General features: G+C 38.4%; 1 protein-coding gene across 1 annotated transcript in view; it reads right to left on the bottom strand.

Annotated features, from left to right (window-relative positions):
- LOC124794817 (mediator of RNA polymerase II transcription subunit 24) overlaps positions 1-26,889 on the bottom strand; it is a 149,414-nt gene that overhangs the window by 88,719 nt on the left and 33,806 nt on the right. Inside the window, exons 6-10 of the mRNA XM_047258476.1 lie at positions 21,253-21,415; positions 14,349-14,514; positions 10,543-10,741; positions 4,688-4,826; positions 2,372-2,605 (exon numbers count right to left, since the gene is read on the bottom strand). Of these exons, the coding sequence (XP_047114432.1) occupies positions 2,372-2,605; positions 4,688-4,826; positions 10,543-10,741; positions 14,349-14,514; positions 21,253-21,415 (901 nt within the window). The remainder of the gene's footprint in view (positions 1-2,371; positions 2,606-4,687; positions 4,827-10,542; positions 10,742-14,348; positions 14,515-21,252; positions 21,416-26,889) is intronic.

Genomic DNA, 26,889 nt, shown 5'->3' with positions numbered 1-26,889 from the left:
ATATGAAAAGTAACCATTGAAACAGGACTATGTCCATGTCCAATTTTGGTTTAGTAGTGTCTTTCACAACATTTGATGATGAGATAACTTATATATGACAAAGTATTACTGTTGAGAAGAGATGCAGGGTCAATCGTTCCTGTGAGAGCTTGCACATACTATTTATAACCACTGGTATTCACTCTATCACTTATCTGATTATATCAGAGTTTCACTGCACTTTTATGGGAAAGAAGTAATGGTAGCTTTCCTTTATCAAAATTCAATACAGATTCTTTAAAAGTAATGTTCACATTACTATGCCTAATTAGGCTGGTGACTGTGTTTTACTCCATTTAAGTAAACTTGGTTACTTATTATAGGTGAATTCACCATATAGGTGAAGAGCTGGGCATTAACCAAGCACATAAACAAGAAGGTTAACACTAGAATATACAAGGGGGTACCCAATAAAAAGCTGGAATAACATTGCTGTGGGCGGAGCTCGTGTAGTAGGTATTTCTGCTGCTAGGTGTGTATAGCGCATCTCATTGTCAGTTCAGTGCTGTCTGTGTTGTTGACCTGGCTTGTTCTGTTCATCTGCAGTAGTTGTTTTTGCTAGCAATGTTTGTTCTTGTTCTCTTTTTATTATGGTAAGTTTAACTGGACAACAAGTAGATGTGAAATTTTGTTTACTACACTGAAAATGTTTTAATGTTGAAAAGAGATTTCCAAGATGATGCTACGGGGAAAAACTCAAGTGTTTAAGCGGGTTACTCGATCTAAAAGAGGCAACATATTGACTGATGACAAATCTCGCTCTGGACATTCATCAACTGCTCCAATCGACAAAAATATTGAAAAAATTTGAGAGTTTGTGCTCACACACCATTGGCAGACAATTGATCAGCTGTCAGAGATTAATGGGTCATCCTGTACCTCAGTTCAGTGAAATTTAATGGAAGATTCTAGAATGAGAAGGGTTGCTGCCAAGTTCGTTTCTCGTGTTCTGACTAACAATCAAAAGGAACTTCAAGTTGACGTATGCCGAGGCATGGTTCCACTGCCCCACACACCTTACTCGTCTGATGTGGCTCCATGCAACTTTTTCTTATTTCCATGCATGAAAAGGGCCATGAAAGGACACTGATTTGATAAAATTGAAGTAGTCAAGAAAAACATGACGGAGGAGCTGTCAGCCACTTCTAAAAATGAACTGAACAGTAGGAGCACAGCTGGGACAAATGTATTAGTTGTAATGGAGATTATTCTGAAGGGAATACGCCTGTTTTGTAAACAATTTGGGAGGAGGTGGGGGGTACCTCAATCTAGATGCATGTGACTGTGTTATTAGGAGAAAAATGCAAGTTCGAAAGCTGAGTTACAACATCCAACTTCTTATTTATGCAGGCATGTAAAAAAGTAGTTGAACATCATAACTTAGAAACTGTACAGGATATCTTCTTTCCTATGACTGGGTTTATTTAACAACATATCTTCTTTCCTATGACTGGGTTTATTTAACAACATATCTTCTTTCCTATGACTGGGTTTATTTACTCATCCTACTGGCAGTACACTGATTGTTTCGTGTTAGATATTTGTTCCAGAAATCTCCAACAGTTCACTGCAATCTACCCCCAGCCCTTATCCCGACACACTTACACAGCTTCTAATATTAGAGGTAACTCTTAGTCATACAGGAATAGTGTATGACTCAGAAGGAAAACAAAATATCTGTCATTGCTGTTTCCATCAGCTACTACTGTAAATAAAATAGAATAAACATGACACAGATTAAATGTGTTACTGGATGAACAATACCTTGTGAAGATAGATTTTATCATAAAAATTGACACTCAGGCACTGTGTTTGACAAGATGGGGTTGTCCTTGTAGAATACTTACAGTACTACATGTATGTTACTTAAACATGCTTAAAGAATTATTCTTTTTTTTAGTTTCTGTCCACAATTTTGCATGATCATATCAATTTTTCATTGATACGCATTTTGCATGACTGATTGTTTTCAAGAGAGCTAAGCTCTTACCAGATTCTGATAAATGTGGTTTTCTCTGTGTGATTGATCAATCATGTTTTTCCAGGTGTTGCACAATATTTCAATGACCAACCCACTCGTCTTCTTCAGATTCTGGGAATTTTGCTGTTATTATATCCTCACTACCTGGACTAGATAGAGTCCAGGCAGTCAGTACATGTAACAGCAAAACTTGCAGCACCTAAAGAAGATGGCTGTGCCAATTTTTGAAATACTGTGCATACAATGGAAACAACAACTTGGAAGAACACACAGGTGCACATCATTATTGACTTACAATTAATATGTTACAAAAAAATAAATCTCATACATATAAAAAGCAACTGTACTTACCTCTGAACCATATGTATGCACTATGAAACATAGCATAAGGAATGTGACATCAAATAAAACTGCACGAGTCTGTGAAGCCTTCCCTCCTTCACCACCTATCTGTTTGCTGCATTCATTAAACTTAATCAATTTGGACACAAAAGTACGCAGCTTCCCCTGTACTGTTGCCACAGAGAGTATCAGTTCAAAACTTTTTCCAGTTAACACCTGACACAGTATGCTCACAACAGCTTCCTGAAAGAGGTTTTTCAAAGTAAGGTTTCACTGCAGTTTGAAAACCAAATAATGATGGTTTATAAATAAACTATCATGCCTCTACTATTTACAGTTACTATAGGAGTCAATATGAAAAGTCAGAACATTTTTCCGTTATGAAAAATAAATGCACATTCCATGAACAAATGTGGAGGTATCATTTGGGTCACAATATATGACAAAGAGAAAATTAATTAATTAGCATTTTAGAGCAAGTGTTCAAAGTATTAACTGTTGTGACCTCAATAGTCACTAAAGAATTAAATCAACATCCTGTATTGCTTTGTAGTGGTACTGTTCTATTTAACTGTCCACTTTTTGAAATCATTAAGATGAAGTTTTGGCCAACTAGTTTAACGAGACATTACTTATTAAACTGATAAATTTATCTTTGTAATGTTTTGCAATGCACATGCCATGTGCTAAGGAATTTCAGAAATATTACTGCTTGACTATGAAGTCATTTGATAATAAAATACCAGAAACAAAATGTTCCTCACACCAAAACACTCAATAAAAGACGGAAAATTAGGATTTAATGTCTCATTGATGGTGAAATCCTTAAAGACAAAGCACAAGCTTAGACTGAACAAGGCAGACAACATTATTAAATGAATAATCTGACACTAGAACACAAATGGTTCAGCACTGATTTATTCAACTATTAAACCACATGAGAGAAAAAAGGTGAGAATCAAATGTACGATTCCTATAAAATGCTGAAAAACATTATATTAGCTTTGTCCAAGTAAATAGTTGTGAGACACTCTTTGTCTGGTTCTTCTGCAGAGGCCTGGCTGGCTTAGGAGAGTCTGCCAGCAGCTATGCTGCCACTGGTATAGCCCTCCACTTAACTGAAACATGCAATCCCTCTCACCTGCACAGAAAGTGCTACAATAAGATAACGTCTCCTGAGAGCTTGTTGTTGTTGTTGTGGTCTTCAGTCCTGAGACTGGTTTGATGCAGCTCTCCATGCTACTCTATCCTGTGCAAGCTTTTTCATCTCCCAGTACCTACTGCAACCTACATCCTTCTGAATCTGCTTAGTGTATTCATCTCTTGGTCTCCCTCTACGATTTTTACCCTTCACGCTACCCTCCAATACTAAATTGGTGATCCCTTGATGCCTCAGAACATGTCCTATCAACCGATCCCTTCTTCTGGTCAAGTTGTGCCACAGACTCCTCTTCTCCCCAATCCTATTCAATACTTCCTCATTAGTTATGTGATCTACCCATCTAATCTTCAGCATTCTTCTGTAGCACCACATTTCGAAAGCTTCTATTCTCTTCTTGTCCAAACTATTTATCGTCCATGTTTCACTTCCATACATGGCTACACTCCATACAAATACTTTCAGAAATGACTTCCTGACACTTAAATCTATACTCGATGTTAACAAATTTCTCTTCTTCAGAAACGCTTTCCTTGCCATTGCCAGTCTACATTTTATATCCTCTCTACTTCGACCATCATCAGTTATTTTGCTCCCCAAATAGCAAAACTCCTTTACTACTTTAAGTGTCTCATTTCCTAATCTAATTCCCTCAGCATCACCCGACTTAATTAGACTACATTCCATTATCCTTGTTTTGCTTTTGTTGATGTTCATCTTATATCCTCCTTTCAAGACACTGTCCATTCCATTCAACTGCTCTTCCAAGTCCTTTACTGTCTCTGACAGAATTACAATGTCATCGGCGAACCTCAAAGTTTTTATTTCTTCTCCATGAATTTTAATACCTACTCTGTCTCCTGAGAGCTTAGTCTTCTTAACTACAACCACATTCAGTGATGCTGTAAAGCCTTATGATCACCAATTCAGTTTTCTATGCTAACTGAGCCAAAACGTGTGAGTCTGTCTGTCACAAAAAGTAAAGGATTCACCTTCACGAGTTGGTCCTCTGATTAACTGCATGAGGTCCTCTATGTTCATTATCATCACTTTCATCAGTTCTATTGAAGTCTTACTTATAGTCTTGAATTATAAACACCACCAGTACTAAAATTTCAAAAGAGACTTATATGTCTCACACACAACAAGCCAATTTTAAATACTACCTGTATTTTAACATAATCAGTATCCAAGGTCTTGAGAATTCCAGAGAGAGTTGACTCTGCTCTCGTTATAATTTTTGGTATACAGGGTGTCTGTTGTGCTGCTTGGTCAGGTTTCAGTACTGCAACGATCATGCCTTCCCTTAAGAAACAGGGAAAAAATCAAATTTAAGAGCATGAATGTCAATCAATTTTGTGCAAATGGAGAAAGCATTATTGGCAAAACTAATTTCATTACAATTCCATAGAACACAACTACTTGTACAGCTAAACAAAGAAGAAAAGTCAGGCATACACTATACTATCAAGACTGTTAAAGAGGTGGAGAATGATGAAGAAAAGAAGTGGCTGTAGTTTATTTGTTAGGATTTTAAGATGTTTCCAGTGTTTTAAACAGTCATATCAATTTAAGTCTCAGATAGTAAATATTATGTACAGTAATGACAAACATGCTACTATAGATTACAAGTTCATAACCTGGTAACAAATACAAATCCCACTGAACACTAAATTTGTGATTATTCACAAAAATTACTGGCCACAGTTCCTGCAAATATTGCTCAGACAAAGGTGAGATAGCACACTGATTGACAGTGCTTATCAAAAGACTACACTTATGGATTTATATCTGCATGTTTACGGTGGTATCAGAAGGAACATTCACTTGATAACACTATAAAATTATGAGACAATATGGCAGGCCAATAAATAATATTCAGGAGATGGTAACCACACAAAAAGTACAATAAACTATCCAATCTTTTGGAAGTACTATTTCCTTCCTCTGGAATAAAAGGAGGATAGGTTGAGGAAAGTTATAAAGGAGGGATCATTCAGTCCCTAATATGAGAGGGGTCCACCCGCTCTGAGGACAGGAGGAACAAAGACCACCTAATGCAGGTTGATGACATCCTACATATGTTGGACAGTACAGTTTTCAATTAAGTGACAAGGGTATGGAATAACACCTTACACTGAGTTTTTGTGAGCAGTTCCTATAACAACTACCTGATTCCATCTGCCCTGAGGTCAAAGGACCCCACTCTAAAAGTTATAGGAGACAAAGAAAAATGTGAAAACATATTGCAATGGTATTCACTAAGTTAGGAATACAAAAGCTAAAATGACGAGTTGCAGACAGGCACAACAAAATTGTGTCATCACTGACGGAATCTCTGCCCTCACAGACCAACACCTTCAGCCTATTAACTGCAACCTACCCTCCCAATAAGAGATATCAACCAATTTCCTCCACTGACTCTCCAAAGTTCCTGTTCCTTTGCCACATAGTGCCCCGCTCGCCACTACTGATGCCACCTCCCTTAACACTAATGTCGCTAATGCCCATTGCCTTACTGCTATTGAACACTTCCCTTCCCAATGCCCAACAGATTCCAAACCTACAACCTCTTTCCTAATCACCATGACCAACTATATCCTCACCCACAATTACTTCTTCTTTGAAGGCATCATGGCTATGGCAACCCGCATGGCATCATCCTATGCCAAGCTATTCATGGGCCATATAGAAGAGTCCTCCCTGAACACCCAGAGTCCCAAACCCTTCACCCAATTTTATTCATGCATGACATCTTCATGATCTGGATCGGGGGTGAGGACACGCAATCCGCACTCCTCCAGAACCTCAACACCTCAAACCAACAGACCATGATCCTCAATGTTGACCACCGTCTCAAAGATTGCTACATCAGTACCTCCATCCATATCAAACCTACTAACCACCAGCAACATGTCCACCTTGACCACCACCACCCACTCCACACCATGAAGACCCTTCCATACATCCTAGCCACCCATGGCCATCGTGTCTGTTGTGATGAACGGAGCCTCTCAAAATATACCAAGGGTCTCATTCAGGTCTTGTACAAAAACAGGTCTCCTGCACCTTATCTCTCAAGTCACCCACCACCTCCCAAAGTCTGGCCACGGAGAAGCATTCCCCTCGTAACTCAGTACCAACCAGAACTGGTGCAACTGAATCACATTCTCCACAAGGGTTTAGACTATCTCTTGTTGTGACCCGAAATGAGGAATGTCCTGCCCACTATCTTTCCCACCCCTCTCACAGTGGTATTCCGCCACACACCGAACCTACACAATATTCTCATCTACCCCGACACAACCCCTGCTCTCAACCTCTTGCCTCATGGCTCATAACCAAGTAACAGACATAGATGCAAGACCTCTCCCACACACCATCCCTCCACCACCTACTCCTGTCCGGTTGCAAGCATCACCTATCCTATCAAAGGCTAGGTTGCTGTGAAACAAGTCATGTGATCTACAAGCTAAGCTGCAACCACTGTGCTGCATTCTACCTCGGCATGACAAGCTGTCTGTTCGCATGAATAGTCAGCGACACACTGTAGCCAAGAACCAGCTGAACCATCCAGATACTGAGCCCCCCCCCCCCCCCTCCCAGGCCATTCTTCATTTCAATAACTGCTTCACAGCCCATGCCACCTGGATCCTTCCCACTAACACCAGCTTTTCTGAATTGCATAGGTGGGAGCTCTCCCTGCAATATATTCTACGTTCCTGTAACCCTCCTGGCCTCAATCTTCGTTGGTCATTGTCCTTACCCATCTAGCCCTTTCCCTGCTCCCATACCAGCACAACACAGCCTTCTATTCCACGAACACACCCACAGTCTTCTTACTTTGCTTCTTTTCTTCTGCAACCCCCCCCCCCCCCAAACCACGTTCTCTGTCTAACCTTCCCTCCCCCAACTGCACCTAGCTGCCCTACCTTCTCATCCCTTTATGCTCCCACAAGCAGCACTTTACTGTCCCCCACCCCTACCCTGCTATACCTCCCCCTCTCCGCCACAGCCTCCTTCTTACCCCCACCACACGATTGCTTTTCCCCTCATGTGCTGCTGCTCACAGTCTGGCCTCAGCAGCCAGAGACTGTGGTCATGTGTGTAAAAGTTAATATTTGCTGTGCCTTAACTGTAGGCCCGAGTTTGTATTCCAGTAGCGCATGCATTACACATCAACCAAATTCAATGCACAGTGACAAAAACATACAGATCACTGGCTGGGGCTTGTACTGGGATGGTGCACTGATCTTCCCCACCACCCACAAGGCCTAAGAGGCTGAGCATGGACTGGACTCTGCCTAGAAAGCCTATAAAAAATAGTTCCAGAAAGAACACAGTCATTCGAATGGTAATCGAGGAAATACTCATTTATTAGGATCACTTGAAGATGGCAGCATACAATGTTGTCAAAATATTCCACAAAGTGAATTATGTTACCCGACTGACTATCAGACAGCAGATTAAAACAGAAAAAGGTGACTGGAAACCTATCGAGCAACATCCTTACAATTAAACTTTATTTTGCTGTTACTATCATTGTTTGGATTGATTGAATATGAATTGGTACAGCTAAAAAACTCTGATTATGCAGTAATAGAAGAGTTCAACACCCAATAGTGGTGAAAACATTGCCCCCCCCCCCCCCCAGTTGTTACTAAGTTATTTTTGGCTCCATGGGGGAAAAAGTATTACACAATAGGGAGATCTGAATCAAAATGAAATTTAAATTGTTTATTGTTTTGTTAAACTTGGCAAATGGGAAAGAAATTTCAGTTGATATTCAATCTGTTCTAACAGAAAGTTTTCTCTCCAATGTGAATGGCCTGTATTACATTCTAATACTGTATTGTGCAAATACATTGTGAGCCATGAGATACATATTTTGGCTGACGCATAAGTCATACCATAAAATTTCACCATAACTGTTATTTACTGCTGTTTTTATCTACTCAAGACTTAAATGAGTATGTGATTTGTGTAGCTATTCTGCAACACAATCAGTGTTTTGTTAAGTATCTGCAACAACCGAGGGCACTGAACACTCTTAAGTACACTGCACAAAAAACACTGGAAGTAAAGAAATTTTCACACTATAAAAATTGCTGCTGACCCTGACAATAAGGGGATAGGAGGAGATCAAACTTTCAGACTTGATGTTTCAACAAGAACAGCAAACAAAAACCAATTTGGAGTAGTGAAACACATGACTGTGTAACTGGTTTACATATCAAACTATTACCTTTTTCTTATAAGCAACTCTCAGGAAATGTTACATTCTTTTACAAGTTTCATGATTTTCAATTCCTTTTCTTTCTTTAACCTGCTCTTATCATTAGCACTGAGTAATTATTAGCCTGGAAGCTTGCAATTTCTTTCTTCTTTCTTGATGACACAGCTGGTTTTACACGCAAGTTTATCCTCATTGATTTAAATTTCATTTTTGAGTACCAATGCCAATTTAATTACTGTATAAACATGAATAATCCACACACAATTTTTCCAAAATTTAAGGACAAAAAACTGGGGTGTGCAGACTAATTACAATAAGGTTGGTACTGCTCCACTGTCAAAAGTAAATCCCATTATACTATAGTGTTGTTGCAGCCGCAAGCCGTGACATGTCAGTAGCATGTTAGAAGTATTAAACACCTGTTAACTTGTTAATTATGGCTACAAGATCTCATTGTCACTCATATACAGCTAAAGAAAACATCATTGAAGAAGCAGGGAACATTGGAAACCTTGCAATGGGCAGAAAGTGTGATGTGAGCAAGGATTGTATTCACCACTGGCAAAAAAACAAAATACTGCTTTACGAAATGGACACTTATTGCCAGGGATTTCACGGCCAGATAGCAAAGCATTTGACCTCAAAAAATGGCTGTATGATTATGTAAATGAGAGGCAAAAATATGGATGTGTGCTGACTAGTGAAACATGCCAACTCAAAGCATTGGCTTTAGCCAAAGAACTAGGGTGTCACCGGTTTCAAAGCTATCTAAGGCTGGCTCTCAAGATTTTTCACTTTAAACGGATTCAGCTTCTGGAGGAAAACTATCATCGTTCAATGGCTTCCAGGTGATTACGAGGTAAAAGCAGTGAAATTTTATCACTATGTGATACATTTGCACCACAAAGGTTCCTATATATTAATGTAAATTGGTAACGTAGATCAAAAGGGGAACCCAGAATCATATGAACTAGTGGCAATGAGAAGCAAAAGTGTACAGTGATGTATGTAACTGGTGATAAAAGCCACCACCCTGCATGATATTTAAAATATAAACCATTCCAAAAACATCAGGGAAATGCGTATTGGTAAGACTGAGTGGACAATGATCTTGTGGTTGACTGGGAGACACGTTTGGCAACGTTGCCCTGATGCATTAATGAATTTACTGGACAGCTTCTGCAGATGTTCGACTGAGAAAGTGCACGATAAATTACAAAAAGGGAAAACCGTCTTGGTCATTATCCCTGGAGGCCTAACATCCTATACAGTATAATGATACACAAACGTTTGTGTGAGATTAATAATTTGTTTTCAGTTATTTATTATTCTTAATTCATTTCCTTCATCTAGTGTCCTTAAGAACAGAGAAGTGTTTATTCCTTTCAGACTTGCTCTTTATGTGGACACCGCTGATCCTCTCCTGTATCTGATTAGTTGTAGTTACACAAATTTGTGAATGATGCCCTTTCTTACATATTAATTACCTACTTATAGAGTGATGTTTCTCAATGATATTATTAATGAATGAATTACTCATTTTAACAAAGATATAACATAAACAACATTATATTGTAAACCAATAACACACTGCAGACAAGTAACTACACACATTATAAATTGTGAGTTGTGTGGCTGTCATTACCTTACTAATTACCAAACTACATCTTTTAAATGTTCTTAAACCATGACAAGTAAATCAATGAAACATGAAAATCTGTTAAATATTTCAACTACCATTTTTTTTTTACCACTATTATACGTCATTGAATTCTGAAAGCATACCGTTTGGTTTTATAATGTTGCACATGTGCATCTGTAACAAGCCCAACACTTTGCAGTTCTTTCAACAAAAATTCTAGGCAGTTGCAAGAACACTTTGAATCCATAATATCCAGAAGTGGTGTGTACTGCAGAAGCAGCTCTATTGAGTCTACAATGTCTTTGGAATAATCACCAATTTCTCGTGTATCTGGCAGTTCTCCTAAAAGAAACAGAAATAATTGTTCTTAATTAAAGGAAAAAAAAACATATACAAATCATCAACTGTCATAAGTATATTGTGATAGTTGCAATTTTTATATTTATTTGCAGAAAATCAAGCTATTTAAAACGTTCTGTGATAAAATAGTTAACGTGGATACAATTATAGAATTATACAATGGATAGAAATTATGACATTATAAAAGCTATGTATCTTCCACAACTTGTGTAGTCATAGCATATAATGTATGCAGCACAATATTCTGAGACATATCACACAAGCGAATATGCTCGTTAATTATGACCACTAGTTTATTGTAGATGCCAGCTTAGATACCGTTTATATCTGTGTTCCATGTTCATTACACTAAATTGCCAAGCGGTTTTCCCTCTTGTGTGTCAGATACATAATATTAAAACAGCTAAAATATGAGGACATACACAATAAGATAGTTTTATGATGTGGATTTGTCTCTCACTGTTGCAATGTAAATAGTTTTCTATCCATGTGTGAACATATTAGTAAATAGCAATATGTTGCAATTTAATTGTTGTAGTTTTTATTTTATTCAAACTTGTTTCACCTGGCCATTCCACGACTATTTAGCATGTATTAAAATGGACAGAAAACATTAATTTAAAAGTCTATACAGATATTTGTATATGTTTTTACCAATATTGTAATGAGGAGCAAATGCAAAAAACATTTGCCTTAATAAGAGGTTTACCATGCAAATTATGTGCATTTGCTGGGTATTTAATTATTCAATAGCTGTTTCTATTCCAGTGGAAGAGACCTGTTTTACCCTATTGGATTTTTTACACTAGTGTGTTTCACTGTTGCATGCTGTGATGGCCACAGAGTAGCGTTAAGGTATCAGTAGATTGTTACATAAGACTAATTTACATGTGATTCTGCTTTGTTGGTTAGAGATAACCATTTCTGAACATTTTTGTGGCTTCTGCCCATGGTTTTGTGTGTAAACATTGAGTGCGTTAAAATCTGGGTACAGAAATTTAGTTTAGATACTGAAAATGCAAGCATTTAAAATGGCAGAACTGCCAACGTATTTCAGCACAGTAAGCCAACAGGAGACATGACATCCGCCAATGGGCTCTCTCTCTCTCTCTCGTGCAAAAAAAGAAAACGTACTAGACAAATAAGTACAGCATGGAGCAGCAGTTAATTAGCTAGTCATAGGGACCAAAGGAAATTACATAGCAGATGTTTCATAGCAAATTGTATCCAGGTTAACTATTTTATCAGAGAAAGTTTTACATAGCTTGATTTTCTGCAAATAAATATAAAAAATGCAACTAATTTTCCATTACTGGTATTATTCATCATCTGGCAAAGCCCAGTTTGTTAAGATAATGTGTGTAGGAACATGTTTGCAACATAAAAAGTGCACAAAAGCAACAATGTAGCAGCACGCTCAATTATCTGGTGCCACCACCAACTGAAGATGGCAGAATGGTCTGTGTAAGATACATGCTGCATAGTGCAACATAATACTCAGCAATGTGACCTAGAATCTTTGAACACAGGAACGTTTACATCTGTCTGCTAGCTAAAGTTCAAAAGTTGATATAATGCGGAAACTTAACATGGCAGTTTTAGGTGGCACATGCTTTGAATTTTGACTCCATCTACAGGTCAGAACTGAAAAACTTCATTTACAACACTCTGCCAACCTCAACAAGCAAAGGAACAGTGGCTATTCCCTAGCTTGATATTTTCTGTTCTTATTTCAAAATAAGTGAAAAAACTAATCCTGTCCACCATAGACTTTAATTAAGACCATCATAAAACCAGAAGGGACTGGTGACCAAGTAGTCATTTCTGCTTTCACAGCGATGCAAGACATCTGTTGCCCTGCCAGAGGCTAGATGGAGCTTCCTTCCCCACACCATTCCTCATATCTCCGGCAGCCAAAATTCTAGTTTGCTTATGGTGGCACCCACCTGTCAATATATAGTGTCCACATTCTACACAATAGCAACTGGAGAAAAACTGGTCAGCTTATTTTGAAAACACCAAAACTCTTCGCGTAAAATGGTTCTAGTTTCGCACTAAGTGCACTGTTGGTTCTATCTACAGTATAGTCAATCACAGATAGAATGGCTATGAATGACCACGAAATGTAAAAATTAATATTCTGCAGACTTATTAATTACAAATTCTGCGGGAAAAGAAAAATAGTGTCGAGCAACACCTTAAAGGGAGTTGTAACACCCTATATCGAAAATGTTAAATTTTGTAACTCGACTTCCCTACATTTCAGAAACCACTCTAGCAATGGACTTGAAACCTATACAGCATATTACACATTATTTTCTTAGAGCATTGAAATAAAGTCATTGCACTTCAGCCAGTGGTTTGGGAAATAAAATATTTTAACTATGTGGTTAATTTTTTGTACCTATTCCCATGTAATTTTAATTATACTTAACATTACATTTTTATTTTAGCTGAGAGGACTCAGTATATCTACACTGCAACTCCCTGAAAATTTGAATACTCTACTGCCAGTGATACCTGGGATTTTGGGAATAATGCAGTTGAAAATGTAAATTTTCAGAAACAGCTTGTAAATTCTGAAATAACTAGACCTTACTTAATATATAACAACGAAAACAATCAATTATTGATGAAATTATTTAATTGGGTAGATAAAAAAATCTACTCTCTAAGAGGTGTCAGAACACACCAATAAAAGACTGTTGTGATTGGTAAGCTTTGGGAGCCAGTGCCTGCTTCTTCAGGCAGAAGGGTTGAAGGGGAAGGAAGAAGGGGTGAAGGGGAAGGACTGGAGAGGTCTAGGAAAAGGGGTAGATTCTGGGAAAGTCACCCAGAACCGCTGGTCAGGGGAGACTTACCATACAGGATGAGAAGGAAAGACTTATTGTTGGGGACTGCATTGGACGAGATTTGAAAACCTGAGAGCTTAAAGGTGGAAGACAAGGTAATATGCAAGACAGAGATTATTACTAAAACATTGTGCATGAGTTAATAAGAGTAAGCAAGTTAAGTGCATTGTACGTAACGGAAGTAGGTGCGGGCAGTGAGAAATAGATGAGAAAAGACAATGAAAGATGTTGAAAATTAAAATGGAATGAAGCAAAGAGTAACAGGTCTTCTAATCCTTCATTAAAAAATTCTTAGAAGTACAAGTTATTAACATCAACCTTGCTTTCTAATGTTTACACCTAGTTTCTGTTGCACACACCATCTTTTCTGAATGAATGATCTGACTGAGTACATCATACACCTGTCATTTTAGAACTTGACCATGGCCTCCTTGCTATCACATTCTTAAACCAGAACATCACTTCTGAAAACTTATCATTCAAAGACTTTTTCAAATACTTTTGCTAACTGACTTTAAATTGCCAAAGTTGGTTACACAGTGTTAACTGAATTTTTAAAACACTCTTTGTTATAAGATTTTATATTTGTTATGATGTTAGAAGGAGACACAATGTACAAAGGTATACACACTTCTATTACAGTCTCACTATTACACATCTGTAAGCATAAGGTTTAATTACAAAGTACAACACACAATGACTGAAACAAATATTTATTTTTAAAAAATGATACGTACCAGATCTTGAAGCTAAATGATGCCGGTGAAGTTGCAGTAGGATTTGAGGAACCTTGAGAAACGTGAAGGCTCCCCATTGAGATTCACTGCTTGTCTCGAGGACATCATTTAAGCTGATTAAGCAGGCACGCATAATCTCTGAATACAACCGTGCACAATTGTAGGCCTTGAAAGAGAAATTACTGATGTGTTTATGTATATAGCAATAAAATGCTTCCAGAGTACAAAGGAAAAAAGAGGGGCAATAACTGTAGGAGAACAGCCTAAGTTATCACTTAATTGTGTTTACTTTCATCAAAAGTTTTGGGCTTACAGGCCATGGCTGACACATACGCTATTCACTCATTTCATCCCAGTCGGTAGGGGACATCTTCAGAGATGAAACACTAGCAACTGCATAGTTCATTTCTTTTATCATGTCAGAAACATACACTGTAACTCAGAGGGCATCGTAAACATTAATAACAATATTCCATACAGATTGATACTGTATGTGTTATTATTTCTACTAACAGTTCATGGCAATGGCTAAGTATATGTTGCACAAATACATATTACATACATTTAGATTAGATTAGATTCAGTTTTCATTGCATAAACCCAAAAATGAGATGATTCTTGTGGGAGTGGAACATGTCAGAAAGTATAACATAAAAAATATACCACATTTGAGTATAATACTCATTCCATACCCCATCATTTGTCAGGAGATTGTCAAGATATGTGAATACATTACAGTAAACTGGAACTGCTAATATTTACAAAGCTAATACACTATAATATAATGAAACATAGTTACGCACTTTTAATAAATTTATCATATCCAAAATACCCAATCTTGAGTATAGTGACCAAGTGCTGTCAAAACTAGAATCTAATACACATTTTTACTTAAGCTTATTCAACAGTCCTTTTTAAGATATTCACCTATAAGTAGGAGGAGTTGTCTACCAAAAAGTCTTTCAAACCCTTTTTAAGTTGTGGTTTATCTGAAACCAAGTTTTTAATGGTTGCTGGTAATTTATTGAAAATGTGTGTTCCCTAATATTGGACCAAGTTATTACCTGTTCATTTTACAATTTCCAATGGCAGAACATGGAACTAAGCTTTGTTTACATAGTGATGAGGCCTAAGGTGTCTGACAACACTTGACACTACACAAATGACGCACATGGCTCAGCAGTGTACACACTATTGTCACGGTGTGTTACTACTACCGTGTATACTTAGCGTCTGCTGAAATGGATAGTGATTGCACAAACATACGTTACCGAAGAGTATTCTCAGACAGAAAAGTCTTGATCACTAATGTAGTTTAGTTCTGTTGAGAAGAGAAACAGAAAGGTTTGGTAATACCATCACTATCAGAACAACCTCTGGAGAGAGCAGTAGCTGCAGTAGGAATGAGTGTAAGGACAGTGTGTAATGTTGTGAATGATGTTACAAAAGCCAGACAGAGTGATCAAAAAATTTTGACACCAAGGAAGAAGACATTGAGGAAGAAAATGAAGTGTCTCAATGACTTTGATAAGTGTTTACTGAAAAGAAAATTTTTGGAATTTTACAATGTTAAAAGAGAAATACCTTTACAATTGGGTGAAGTAGGACACATACATTAGTTTCTCAGGGAAATAAAACATTTTCTGGAATATTTGAAGGATATGGGGTTTTGTTTCAAAAAACGTAAAAGTAGATGAACATTTCTGGTTGAGAGGGAGGACACTGTAGCATGGTGTGCATGCTTTCTTAAAACTTTGAGAGAAAACGAGAAAGTTGCAAAGAAACCTGCTGTGTGTATCATTGAAATGTGAGTGCATACACACTATACTGTCAGTAAAAGTTGGCAGCATAGTGACATACCAGGTGTGTGGAAAAATGAAACTTCTGGACAAAGAGCAATAGTGGATCATGCAGGAGGAAAAATGGGGATCATTGATGGTGCAGAGCTCATCTATGATTCGAGATCAACACTGGAAGATTATCACAACAAAATCAACAGTGGAAAATATATGAAATGGTTGAAAGAGTGCCTAATACCAAATACTTCGGGTGGAAGTATTGTGGTATTAGACAATGCACCCTACCATTGTGTTCATGAAAATAAAGCACCTAACACATCTCCAGTAAAGCAGATATACAATTATGGCTGGCTAAGTATAAAATTCTGTTCGGCGCACATTTAACATGCAATGAGGTCTCGGAAATTGTGAAACATTGCAAACCCAAGTCAGAACATTAGACAGAGCACTGAAAGAATACGGGAAAGGACCTACAGTGTCATGCCTTCCACCCTACAACCGTAGTCTTAGCCCCCTCAAACTTGTCTGGAATTTAATGAAACAGAAAGTTTCATCGAACAACCTCAGCAACATTACCCTTTCCCAAATTAAACAAATGACTATGGCTGCAATACAAAGCATTACAAAAGACGACTGGAAGAAGGCATGTGATAAAGTGAAAACTATTATGGATGAATACTGGCACAGACACACACTACTTATGGAAGAAGCTACTGAGAGCGTAATTATTCAATTTCAACCAGACAATGACAGTAACATTTTGTTGCGTGGATCTGAGGATATATCAGACAAGGCTGAGTCAGACACAATGGAGACAACTGCTTTTGGCATCAGCAACAGCTCTATCAAGTCAGCAGACGGGGCAGAATTGTATGCGAAAGAGCTAGATGTTCAGCCCTTACACATGGATTAAAGGTTGTTGAAAACATTGTATTAATTTTTTTCCACTACATCACATTTTTGTTATTGTCTTTCTTTTTTAATTTGGAATCCTTGTGTATCTGATTTTAATTATCTTTAGGCATACATATTTAAACATTCGAAAATGGATGTTTTGATTAAAAACAAAAGTTTCTATTGGTTGTGAAATGGATTCCGAAATGTATTTTTTGCTTCAAGATTTAATAATATAGCTATCAAAGCCATTTCAATAAGGGTTTGAAAATAAAAAAAGAAGTTATAGCACCTGACAAGATCTGAACCCACAACCTCTCACACAATAAGGAGACATGATGTGCACTGCACAATTTCAGCTGATAGTACGTGTTCCCTATTTTAATGGTATAGTTTCTCACACAATTTTTTTTTTCTTCTTTTGCCCATTACTTGCAAACGAGGACCCACTACGGTGAAATGCTCCAGAATGTGATACCTGGAGCCGTAACCTACACTAACGTATATATGGTTTCCGAAGTCGATACCCTCCCAGTGGGGACCTCTCTTTGTTAGCAATTAGCTCACACACAAAAATTTCTATTTCTTTTCATTTTTTAAATGAACATACCGTCATCTGACTATTTATTTTTTATTTCAGTACGACCTAGGTTCCACCCTTTTATGCCATTTTCAAGTGATTGAGATTACGTCATTAACATATATTGCAGGGCATCAAGCTCAAAATTGGCCACAAATTAAGAAAAATTTGGGCTCCCCACGAAATGCCAGACATAAAATCATCATCTTGTAAAAAGTTCAGTAAATAACAGTGGGAGCACTATTATATAGTGATCTCTTTACACGATGATGATTTTACATCTGAAATTTTGTGGGGAGCCAATATTTTTCTTAATTTATTGCCAATTTTGATCTTGATGTCCTGCAATATATGTTAATGACATAAACTCAATCACTTAAAATAGCATAAAAGGCTGAAACCTAGGTTGTAATTAAATAAACAACAATACAATCAAATGGCAGAGTGTTCATTTATACATTATTGTATGACTGTTGTTCAGCAACATCAAAACCTGTTCTTTTTCATTTCTTATGCTTTCCCATACAATAATGTATTAACAGTGAATGTATTTTTCTTCGCTGCATGTCAAACTCAAGTTATTAGATCCAAAAACAACAGTTTTGTTTTAATTTTGTACGATTCTCTGTAGAGAACTGTGTTAATAGCAAACGTATTACGCATTCACTTGAATCAAAGCCCTGACAAACGATGCGACCCAGTTGTTCCATTCCAGCGTGGTGAAGGGGACACTCATTTGTGGCTGGTTCTCGGGGGTGGTGAGAGGATTTGGAGTGTGCGGAGAAATGGTGAGGGAGATCTGTGTGTGGATTAGGTCTGAGGGATAGAACCTGTCTGTGAACATCTTCATGAGATCTTCAGCATATTGAGCAAGAGAGTTCTTGTCATTGCATATAAGCTGTTCCTGTGTGGTCAGGCTGTATGGGAGGAATTTTTTGATGTGAAAGGGATGTTAGCTGCTGAGATGTAGGTACTATTGGTGGTTGGTGGATTTAATGTGGGCAGAGGTGTGGTTGGAGCCATCAGAGAGGAGGAGATCAATGTCTAGAAAGGTGGCACACTTGGTTCAAGGAGACCAGGAGAATTGGATAGAAGAGAAGATGTTGAGGTTGTGAAGGAATGAAGATTGGATGTCTTAGTCCCAAGTCCAGATCATGAAGATATCATCAAAGAACCTGAACAAGACTAGGGGTTTGGTGTTTTGGGAGGCTAGGAAGGTCTCCTATTGATGGCCCTTAAACAGATGAGCATAGGACAGTGCCCATAGCTGGGCCATTGATTTGTTTGTATACCTTTCCTTCAGAGGAATAGATAACTGTCACTTGATGTCCATATGATTCTCTCGGACTGGTGACATTCTCGATTACAAGCAACCAGTTATTAAAATATGTCAAAAAATGGCGAAATTCCTCCAGCTGTATAAAGGGTTGGTTTTGTTGGCAACTAGTTTCGAAGTTGTTACATCATCATCTTCAGGCCCATACTTGTTGACAGTAACCGTATGTGTCTAACACTAGTAGTGAATGGTGAGATAGGCATGTTCCATGCGGAAGGCAGGTAGTAACTCTCCCATCAATTGTAGTTGGTGTAACACAGCATGATTCATCAGTGGAGGTACTACCTGCCAATAAAGTATGGGCCTGAAGATGATGTTGTAACAACATCGAAACTAGTTGCCAATAAAACCAACACCTTAATACAGCTGGAGGAATCTCGTCATTTTTAACATATATTATACTAGCTGACCTCCGAAGTCGTCCATTTCAATTATGGATATATGAAAAAAAAAAGTTATTAAAATACTTCTCTTTGTGCACGGTTGGCTATCTCTTCCCTTCTGTTATTATGATATTTATAAATTTCTATTGCCTCTGTACACAAACAAATGTGCTAATGTGCTGTTTTGACTAAAATGTTGTTTTGACTAAAATGTTGGTCTCACAATGTTATGTAAAATAAAGGAAAGGCAACCACTCATTTATAGTGTACTGATGTGTGGCGCATAGAAACATTCAGCTGAAAACTATTTATCCCAGCTTTTGAGCTTGTGCTCTTTCCCTTGTAGACTTTCACATACACAACCACACACAAATACCACAATGCACGGGGCTATGGTCTTGCTGTGGCCACAGGCAAGTGCTTGTGTGTATGAATGTGTGTATTTCTACTATGGAAAGAGAAAAAGCTTTAGCTATCTAAAGCATTATTCTTTTTTCCATGGGAGTTAAACTGCTTGATTTACCAATCCTTTTACAACACTGCCGGTCGCGGTGGTCTAGCGGTTCTTGGCGCTCAGTCCGGAACCGCGCGACTGCTACGGTCGCAGGTTCGAATCCTGCCTCGGGCATGGATGTGTGTGATGTCCTTAGGTTAGTTAGGTTCTAGGGGACTGATGACCACAGATGTTAAGTCCCACAGCGCTCAGAACCCTTTTACAACGCTATCTAGTATTCTTGTTTATGAAAGGGAGGACAGCATTCATTGCTAATGTCTGTCGTTCTTCAATAGTCTTGGGAATATTTTTCTTGGGTGTACTGCTCATTCCACCTCCTTATTAGAAATACATTTTTTTTGAAAAGTCAACTGTAAATAATTGAGCCCTTCTTGTATGTAATATTATTGGTTGCATTAGACAAGCTTTGGCAAAACATGGGGTTAAAATCATTTTTAGGCTCACCAACAATATAGATGAACCTGAACCTTCTACACAGTTGCCAGTGTTTAATCTTTAAAAATGTTTGCTACAGATGAGTATGAAATGTTAGTGAATAGTTTTATACATAGACCATGGCGATTCGGCCTGAAAGTTTTAACAGAAATGTTTGAAATAATATTCAATAGTGTCCAGACCCAGGACCTTAAGTTTTTATTTGGGTGCATAGCAGCTACTCTTCTTTATTAGTCCTGCAGTATAGCAAAAGATAACAACAATGTAAGAAGAGATGGGTTACTACTTAGTGTAAAGAAGAGACATCAAGTTGCACACAGGCATGACTAAAAGACACTCACATGTAGCTTTCGGTCACAGCCTTCTTCAGTAAAGAGAGACACCCACACAACATTCACACAGACAAAGGCAAGCATACCTCAAGCACACATGACCGCCAACTCCAGCAGCTTTGCCCAAGATGCTGGAGTTGGCAGTCGTGTGTGCATGAGATGTGCTTGTGTGTGTGTGTGTGTGTGTGTGTGTGTGCGCGCGCGCGCGCTTGTGTGTCTTTACTGACAAAGGCTGTAGCCGAAAGCTATATCTGCGTGCCTTTTAATTGTGAGTGTCTTCTTTAGGGTAAGTAGCAACCTATCTTTTCCTACATTGTTGATATTCCTACCTGGACTTTCCAATGCTGATAACAATAGATATTATTTTTGAAGTTTTGCCAATTCAGTTTCTGTGATTTCCATGTGGTTTGTCAGTAAATATGACATCTTCAAATATTTCATATTTATGTATATATATAAAAAACCCTTTACATTTAAGATGCTTCTTGTAGTATGTTGTCCTCTTATATTTTAGAATTTTTGCCACTTATAACAATATTCCGCAAAGCAGTATAAAATTAATTTCTGTCAACATTAAAGATGAACTAGAAATTATGTTAATTTGGAATCACAGCAAAATGTTGTCACACACCTTTATCCTCTGTATCATAAGCATTTCATTAACAAACATCTGTGTATCAGAATTTGGATTCAGGAGCACTTCAACTGCAAGTAAGGCTTGAAGGCAATATGTAACAGGCTCACTGTACCCATCATCAGTACTGCGATCTTCAGCTTCAAGCTGGGACAATTTCCTTTAACACAATGAAAAGTTTTGGAGTCACAGAAATATTAATTAACAAGTGTGAAAACATATACAGTTGATATTCCTAAGACATATTGAGTCTCACTTTTATCTACGATAATAATGTAGGCTGAAGCAATGAATTAAAATTTATACCAGTGCCGGGATTCGAACATGGGTCTCCTGCTTGCTAGGCAGATCTCTATTCACTGTGGCACACTGGCATTGTGGCTCTCACAGCTACACATAATACCCTGGTACATCTCCCTCACTGACACAAATTCCATTTCACACCTCAGTCCATTGCTGTAACCCTTCTAAGCCGCATCTGTATATCACGTATGCCTGAAAAAAAGGCAGAATGAACCCCCTTTAGGTCATTTCTAAGGTGCTGTTCCAATACTGAAGAGCCTCTGCAATACTGATGTGAGTTTAGAAGGAGAATACCAGTGGGCTGAGACATCAATTGGAATTTGTATCTGAGAGGAGAATGTACTAGAGTATACGGGTATACCGTGCAGGTGTGGTAGCTGTAGTTCCAGTGTGGCACAGCAGATAGTGCTTCTGCCTTGTAAGCAGGAGACCTGGAGACCTGGGTTCCAATCCTGGGACTAGTACTAATTTTAATTCATTGCTTCAGCCTACATCATAATCAAAAGTGGAAACAATTCGCTGTACATCATTATCAAAACTCACAGGGCTAATACAGTCAATTTCTTGGTGGTCAGCATATACAACAATTATGCATTTTGGCATCTCTTCTGAGTCTTTTACAATTCCATTAAAAAAACCACTTTGACTGTTGTTATGCAATAACTAAAACAATATTCCTTAAAGTCGACGTATACAGACTTCAATACAGTTTCATGTGACCCTGAAGCACCTATCATAGCAGTGGAGAACCTTCTATAATCACATCCTTACAGAATTCTGCCACCAGTCACATTAACCAGGATCTACTTGTTGTTTGTAAAATGCTTTGATTTTTTGAAGTTGTGAAAGATGTGGTAATCAATGTAACGTATAGCAGTATACTCGTACATCACCAGTAGGGAATCTGACAGAAGCTTTCTTGCCATATGCAGTGAGTCATGGCCCTAGAGAATTCTTCTACGGACTGAGAATAAAATATGTTTCACATGAATCAGACAGCTGTTCACGTCAAGCAATGTGTGTGCACTAAACAGAAAACAAAGAATTTATGACTATCCATGATAAATAACTTCCTGGCATGTTAATATGTTTTGTGTAAAAGTCAGTGGATAGTTTTAATTAAATACTTGATTGTCAAATAACCAACTAAAAACAAAGGATTTTGATGACAAGTCCAAAATTTACATAGCAGATTCAATTTCAGACTGCTACTATTAATTTATCTCTTTTTTTTGTTTTTTTTTTTTTCATTTGTTGTGTTCTCTGTGTGAATAAGGATATGAATGCAGTATGTATGTGAAGTATGAATCACTGAAATTGTGATCAACCAAGTGTGAGTAAGTGTGGGAAACAGATGGTACAAACTTGATGTGAATCACATAGACTGGAGAAAATGGTAAGTGTAAAGTGGTCACCACTTTCCAGCCCTTTAGAAGTCTAATACTTACGTCAGTCCGTTAGACAGTTAAAGATGGGGTTGAATTGATTTTATCTACTGGTTGGGAATGTATTATTTTTGTAATTCTTTTGTAAATTGACTTTGGGACTGGGATTTGTTCAAAGTGGGAGCATAACAGGTAATATGAATTGAAATATGAAGCTGATTTGTTACTGTGTTAGTGAAGAAATCAGAGAAGAGATCTTTCATGTACTTTGGTACTGGGGCACGTGTGTCTAGAAGAGTATGTGGTCGGCTCTAGGCGGTTTGGTTAGGACTGAGTAATAGCAGTGTTTTCTTTTTAATCAGTAAAAATTTAAGATCGTTGGTGGAGGAAGTCTACAAAAATTTAGTATTTTTTAACGAGGATTGAGACTGCTTTCAGAGAGTGTAAATTCCACGTGGCATACTCTGCAGACATAATTGCAAACTTTCAGCCCTAAAAGTTATAATCTGTATAGCATTTGAATGATCATTCAAAACTATTAAACATATTTTTACAAACTGCATATTAACTGATATTTGTTGAGTAGCAATTCTGAGCTAAAATTTTAAACTGACTACCAGTGGGAGAGAGTGTGCTTTATGTATGAAAGGGCTAGCACAAAATGTGCTTATTTTCATTCATTTATGTCTGGAACTGTAGGCTAGGACTTAGTTGGTAGTAGACATGTGTACTCAAAGTGACAACACAGAACAAATATTTTATGCAAGGATATTTATTTAATCAGCAGTGGTGTCTACATCTACACTGCACCAGCCAACTTAGAGCATATGGCGGAGGGTACTTTGTATACCACTGTCAGTTCCCCCCTTTCCCTGTCCCAGTCAGGGAATGGTTTGCTGGAAGAATGATTACAGGTAAGCTTCCAAGTGGGCTCAAAACCCTCTAATTTTACTGTCATGGCCTTTTCGAGATATATACAAAGGAGGAATCAAACAATAGAAAGTTCAGGATGGAGTAACAACAACCTTCCCTACAACATACTCCTGTTCCCCTAACACTGCTGGACTTAACATACCTATCCCTTCCTCGCTACTACTCCAGCAAAACACATACCTTATATTCCACCAATGCTCCTTAAGTATTTTTCTCTTTACTCCCTCTCCTGCTCCCCCCCCCCCCCCCCCCCACCCTAGCACATCCACCCAGTCCTCACCATGTCCCATCACACTCTCACATATTTCCTCTTATGTCAGATGTAGTTGCAGTTCGCATTCGGGCCACAGTGGCCAGAGACAATGGCCATGTGTGTGTGAGTTGTGTGTGTGTGAAGGTGCGTGTGGGTTTCCTATTTTGGAAGAAGGAGTTTGTATGACAGCTCTTCACTGTGGCTGTCTGTGACTCAATGTCTCTTCTAAGTGGGCAGTAGCAATCTATCCTTTCCATAATGCATAGTAGGAAGGACTCTTCTAGGAACATGTGCTGTCAGAACTTTAACAGTTAAGCATACTATTTTTCAGAACATCTCTCTTGCAGTACCTACCGCTGGAGTTGGCTAACCATCTCCCTGATGCTTGTAACACTCCGGTTTATTCTACTGACTTATCCCGCTCGATCGGGATCTGATAGCAGCCCAAATGGATAATAATTAATGTGACCGTGTACCTAATGGGACTGGCAATCGGATTGGACTGCTATGGAGTTGTTACATTCCATCTTTGTCCTTCTCAAAATGCTGTAATAAAGAAATGTCTGGTGCCAAGAAGAACGACAACACAGCTTCATTAATCAGCGAGCTATATTCATCATAAAAACACCAAAATAAGGAGACAGCCACTGCCTTCGTCGTACAGAATTAATAACGGCTAATCTCAGCACAGGCCCTTTCGCTATTCCTTATCGTCACACGCAATTTCAATCACTGTAATCCACCACTACAATCCAACACTGCAATCCAACACTGCAATCCAAATAATGCCGGCGCGGTAGACGCGTAATTACAAATATCGGCACAAAAATATCACTGAATCACACTAGTAAATATACTTTTTCACTTTCCCGAATATTCCTAACACAAAGGGGTTAAACCATGGCGATGGCCACTCCCTTTGTCGGTACGGTCTTGCATTCCAGCAACAGACCTCCACCCGGGTCGGCCCACAGTGCGTACCACACTCTACTGTCTCAACACTCGCTCTCGCTCTCGCAACCCGACACACACTATCGATTGTTCGTCCTGTCGACCTGTGCTGTCGCAAAACTTATAGTAAGGGCCTACGGACCCCTTACATGCTTTCACGCTTGCTAAATGAATGTATAATGAAATGCACTGCTCTTCTTTGAATCTTCTGTATTTCATCCATGAAGACAGATCAGTAATATTCACGTATTAGCTGAATGAGATTTCATAAGCTACCTCCTTCATGGGTGGACTACATTTCTTGAGGGCTCGTACAATGAATCTGACTGGCATCTGCCTTATATCATCATCATCATCATCATCAGCCAATTCAATCATTAGATGATGTGGCCTCTTCGAGTCGTGGATTCAGGTAGGCTTTCAGAAGTCTTCTCCAAGTGGGACGGTCTTGGGCAGTTCTCTGCCAGGTGTCATCAGCGATCTTCTTGATGTGTTTGTCCCATCTGTCTGGTGGTCTTCCTCTAGGCCTCCGGTGCTCTCTCAGACTCCACTCCAGTACTAGCTTCGTCCATCTGTTGTCTTTTCTTCTTGCAACGTGGCCAGCCCACTGTCATTTCAAGGAACCTACTCTCTCTAAGATGTCATTAACCTTCGTCACAGACCGGATGTCATCTGCCCTTTTCCTGTCCTTTCTTGTATATCCCAGCATTGATCTCTCCATGGCCCTCTGTGGTCGTTCCAATTTAGATCACTTCGTATGCACATTCCTAGATATGTGACTGCTCCTAGTGATTGTTCTGCAATCGTTTAGCCATAGGATGTGGATATTTCTGCCTATTTATGTGCATTATGTTACATGAATTTATCTTGAGAGTCAGTTGCTGCCTATTAGCTGCACCAAATGTCGATTCTCTGCAGCTCTTGCTGCATTCCACTAGTTTTCTAGCTTTCTGACCATTATGTAAACAACAGCAACACTTGGAACTTCCAACATTATCCGCTACTTCATTTGCTTACATTGCAAAAAGGAATGGTGCAATAACAATCCCTTGAGGTCTGCTTGAAACTAAACATATCTTTCCATCCAGTGGAATGATGTGTTTTTATTGCTGCAAACTATCCAATTCAGCCACACAGCTGGTCTGATATTCTGTATGCTCATATTTTGTTCATTAGGCAGCAGTGCAAAGCTGTATCGAACGCCTTCCGGAAGTCAAAGAACAGGACATTAAGCTGGGCACCAGTATCCATTGGTTTCTGGGTCTTGTGGATGAATAGAACAAACTGGGTATCATATAACTGTTGTTTCCAAAATACAAGTGTATTAATACAGAGAGGATTTTCGGTCTCCAGAAATGTAATAGTATGCGAGCATAAAACATATTCCAAAATTCTATGATAGACAGACGTCAGAGACATAAGACTAGAGTTTTGTGGATCTGTTTGACAACCATTCTTGAAAAGAGGGCTGACCTGTGCTGTTTTCCAATGTTTAGGAATGCTCGCTCCTCCAATGACCTACAGCATACTGCTACTAAAAGAGGAGCTAGTTCTTTCGCATACTTTATGTAGAGTCATACTGCTATCCCTTGCGGTCCAATGGCCTTTCTATGTTGAGTGATTTGAGTTGCTTTTCTGTCCCAATATCACTTATTTCAGTAACTCTCATTTTCACATTTGTGTGATGGTTTACGGCAGTCAGCTTTTCCTGTTGGAAAAGCAACAGGAGACTAGCAAGTCACATAGTTGGCTTTTTCTGGTTGTTTTCATAGTTTAATTCCTAATTTAGTAGTAGTAGGATGGAGTGTG

This window comes from Schistocerca piceifrons, chromosome 4, assembly GCF_021461385.2.
Source record: "Schistocerca piceifrons isolate TAMUIC-IGC-003096 chromosome 4, iqSchPice1.1, whole genome shotgun sequence".
NCBI classification, from domain to species: domain Eukaryota; kingdom Metazoa; phylum Arthropoda; class Insecta; order Orthoptera; family Acrididae; genus Schistocerca; species Schistocerca piceifrons.
This window is presented reverse-complemented; position numbering and strand designations above follow the sequence as displayed.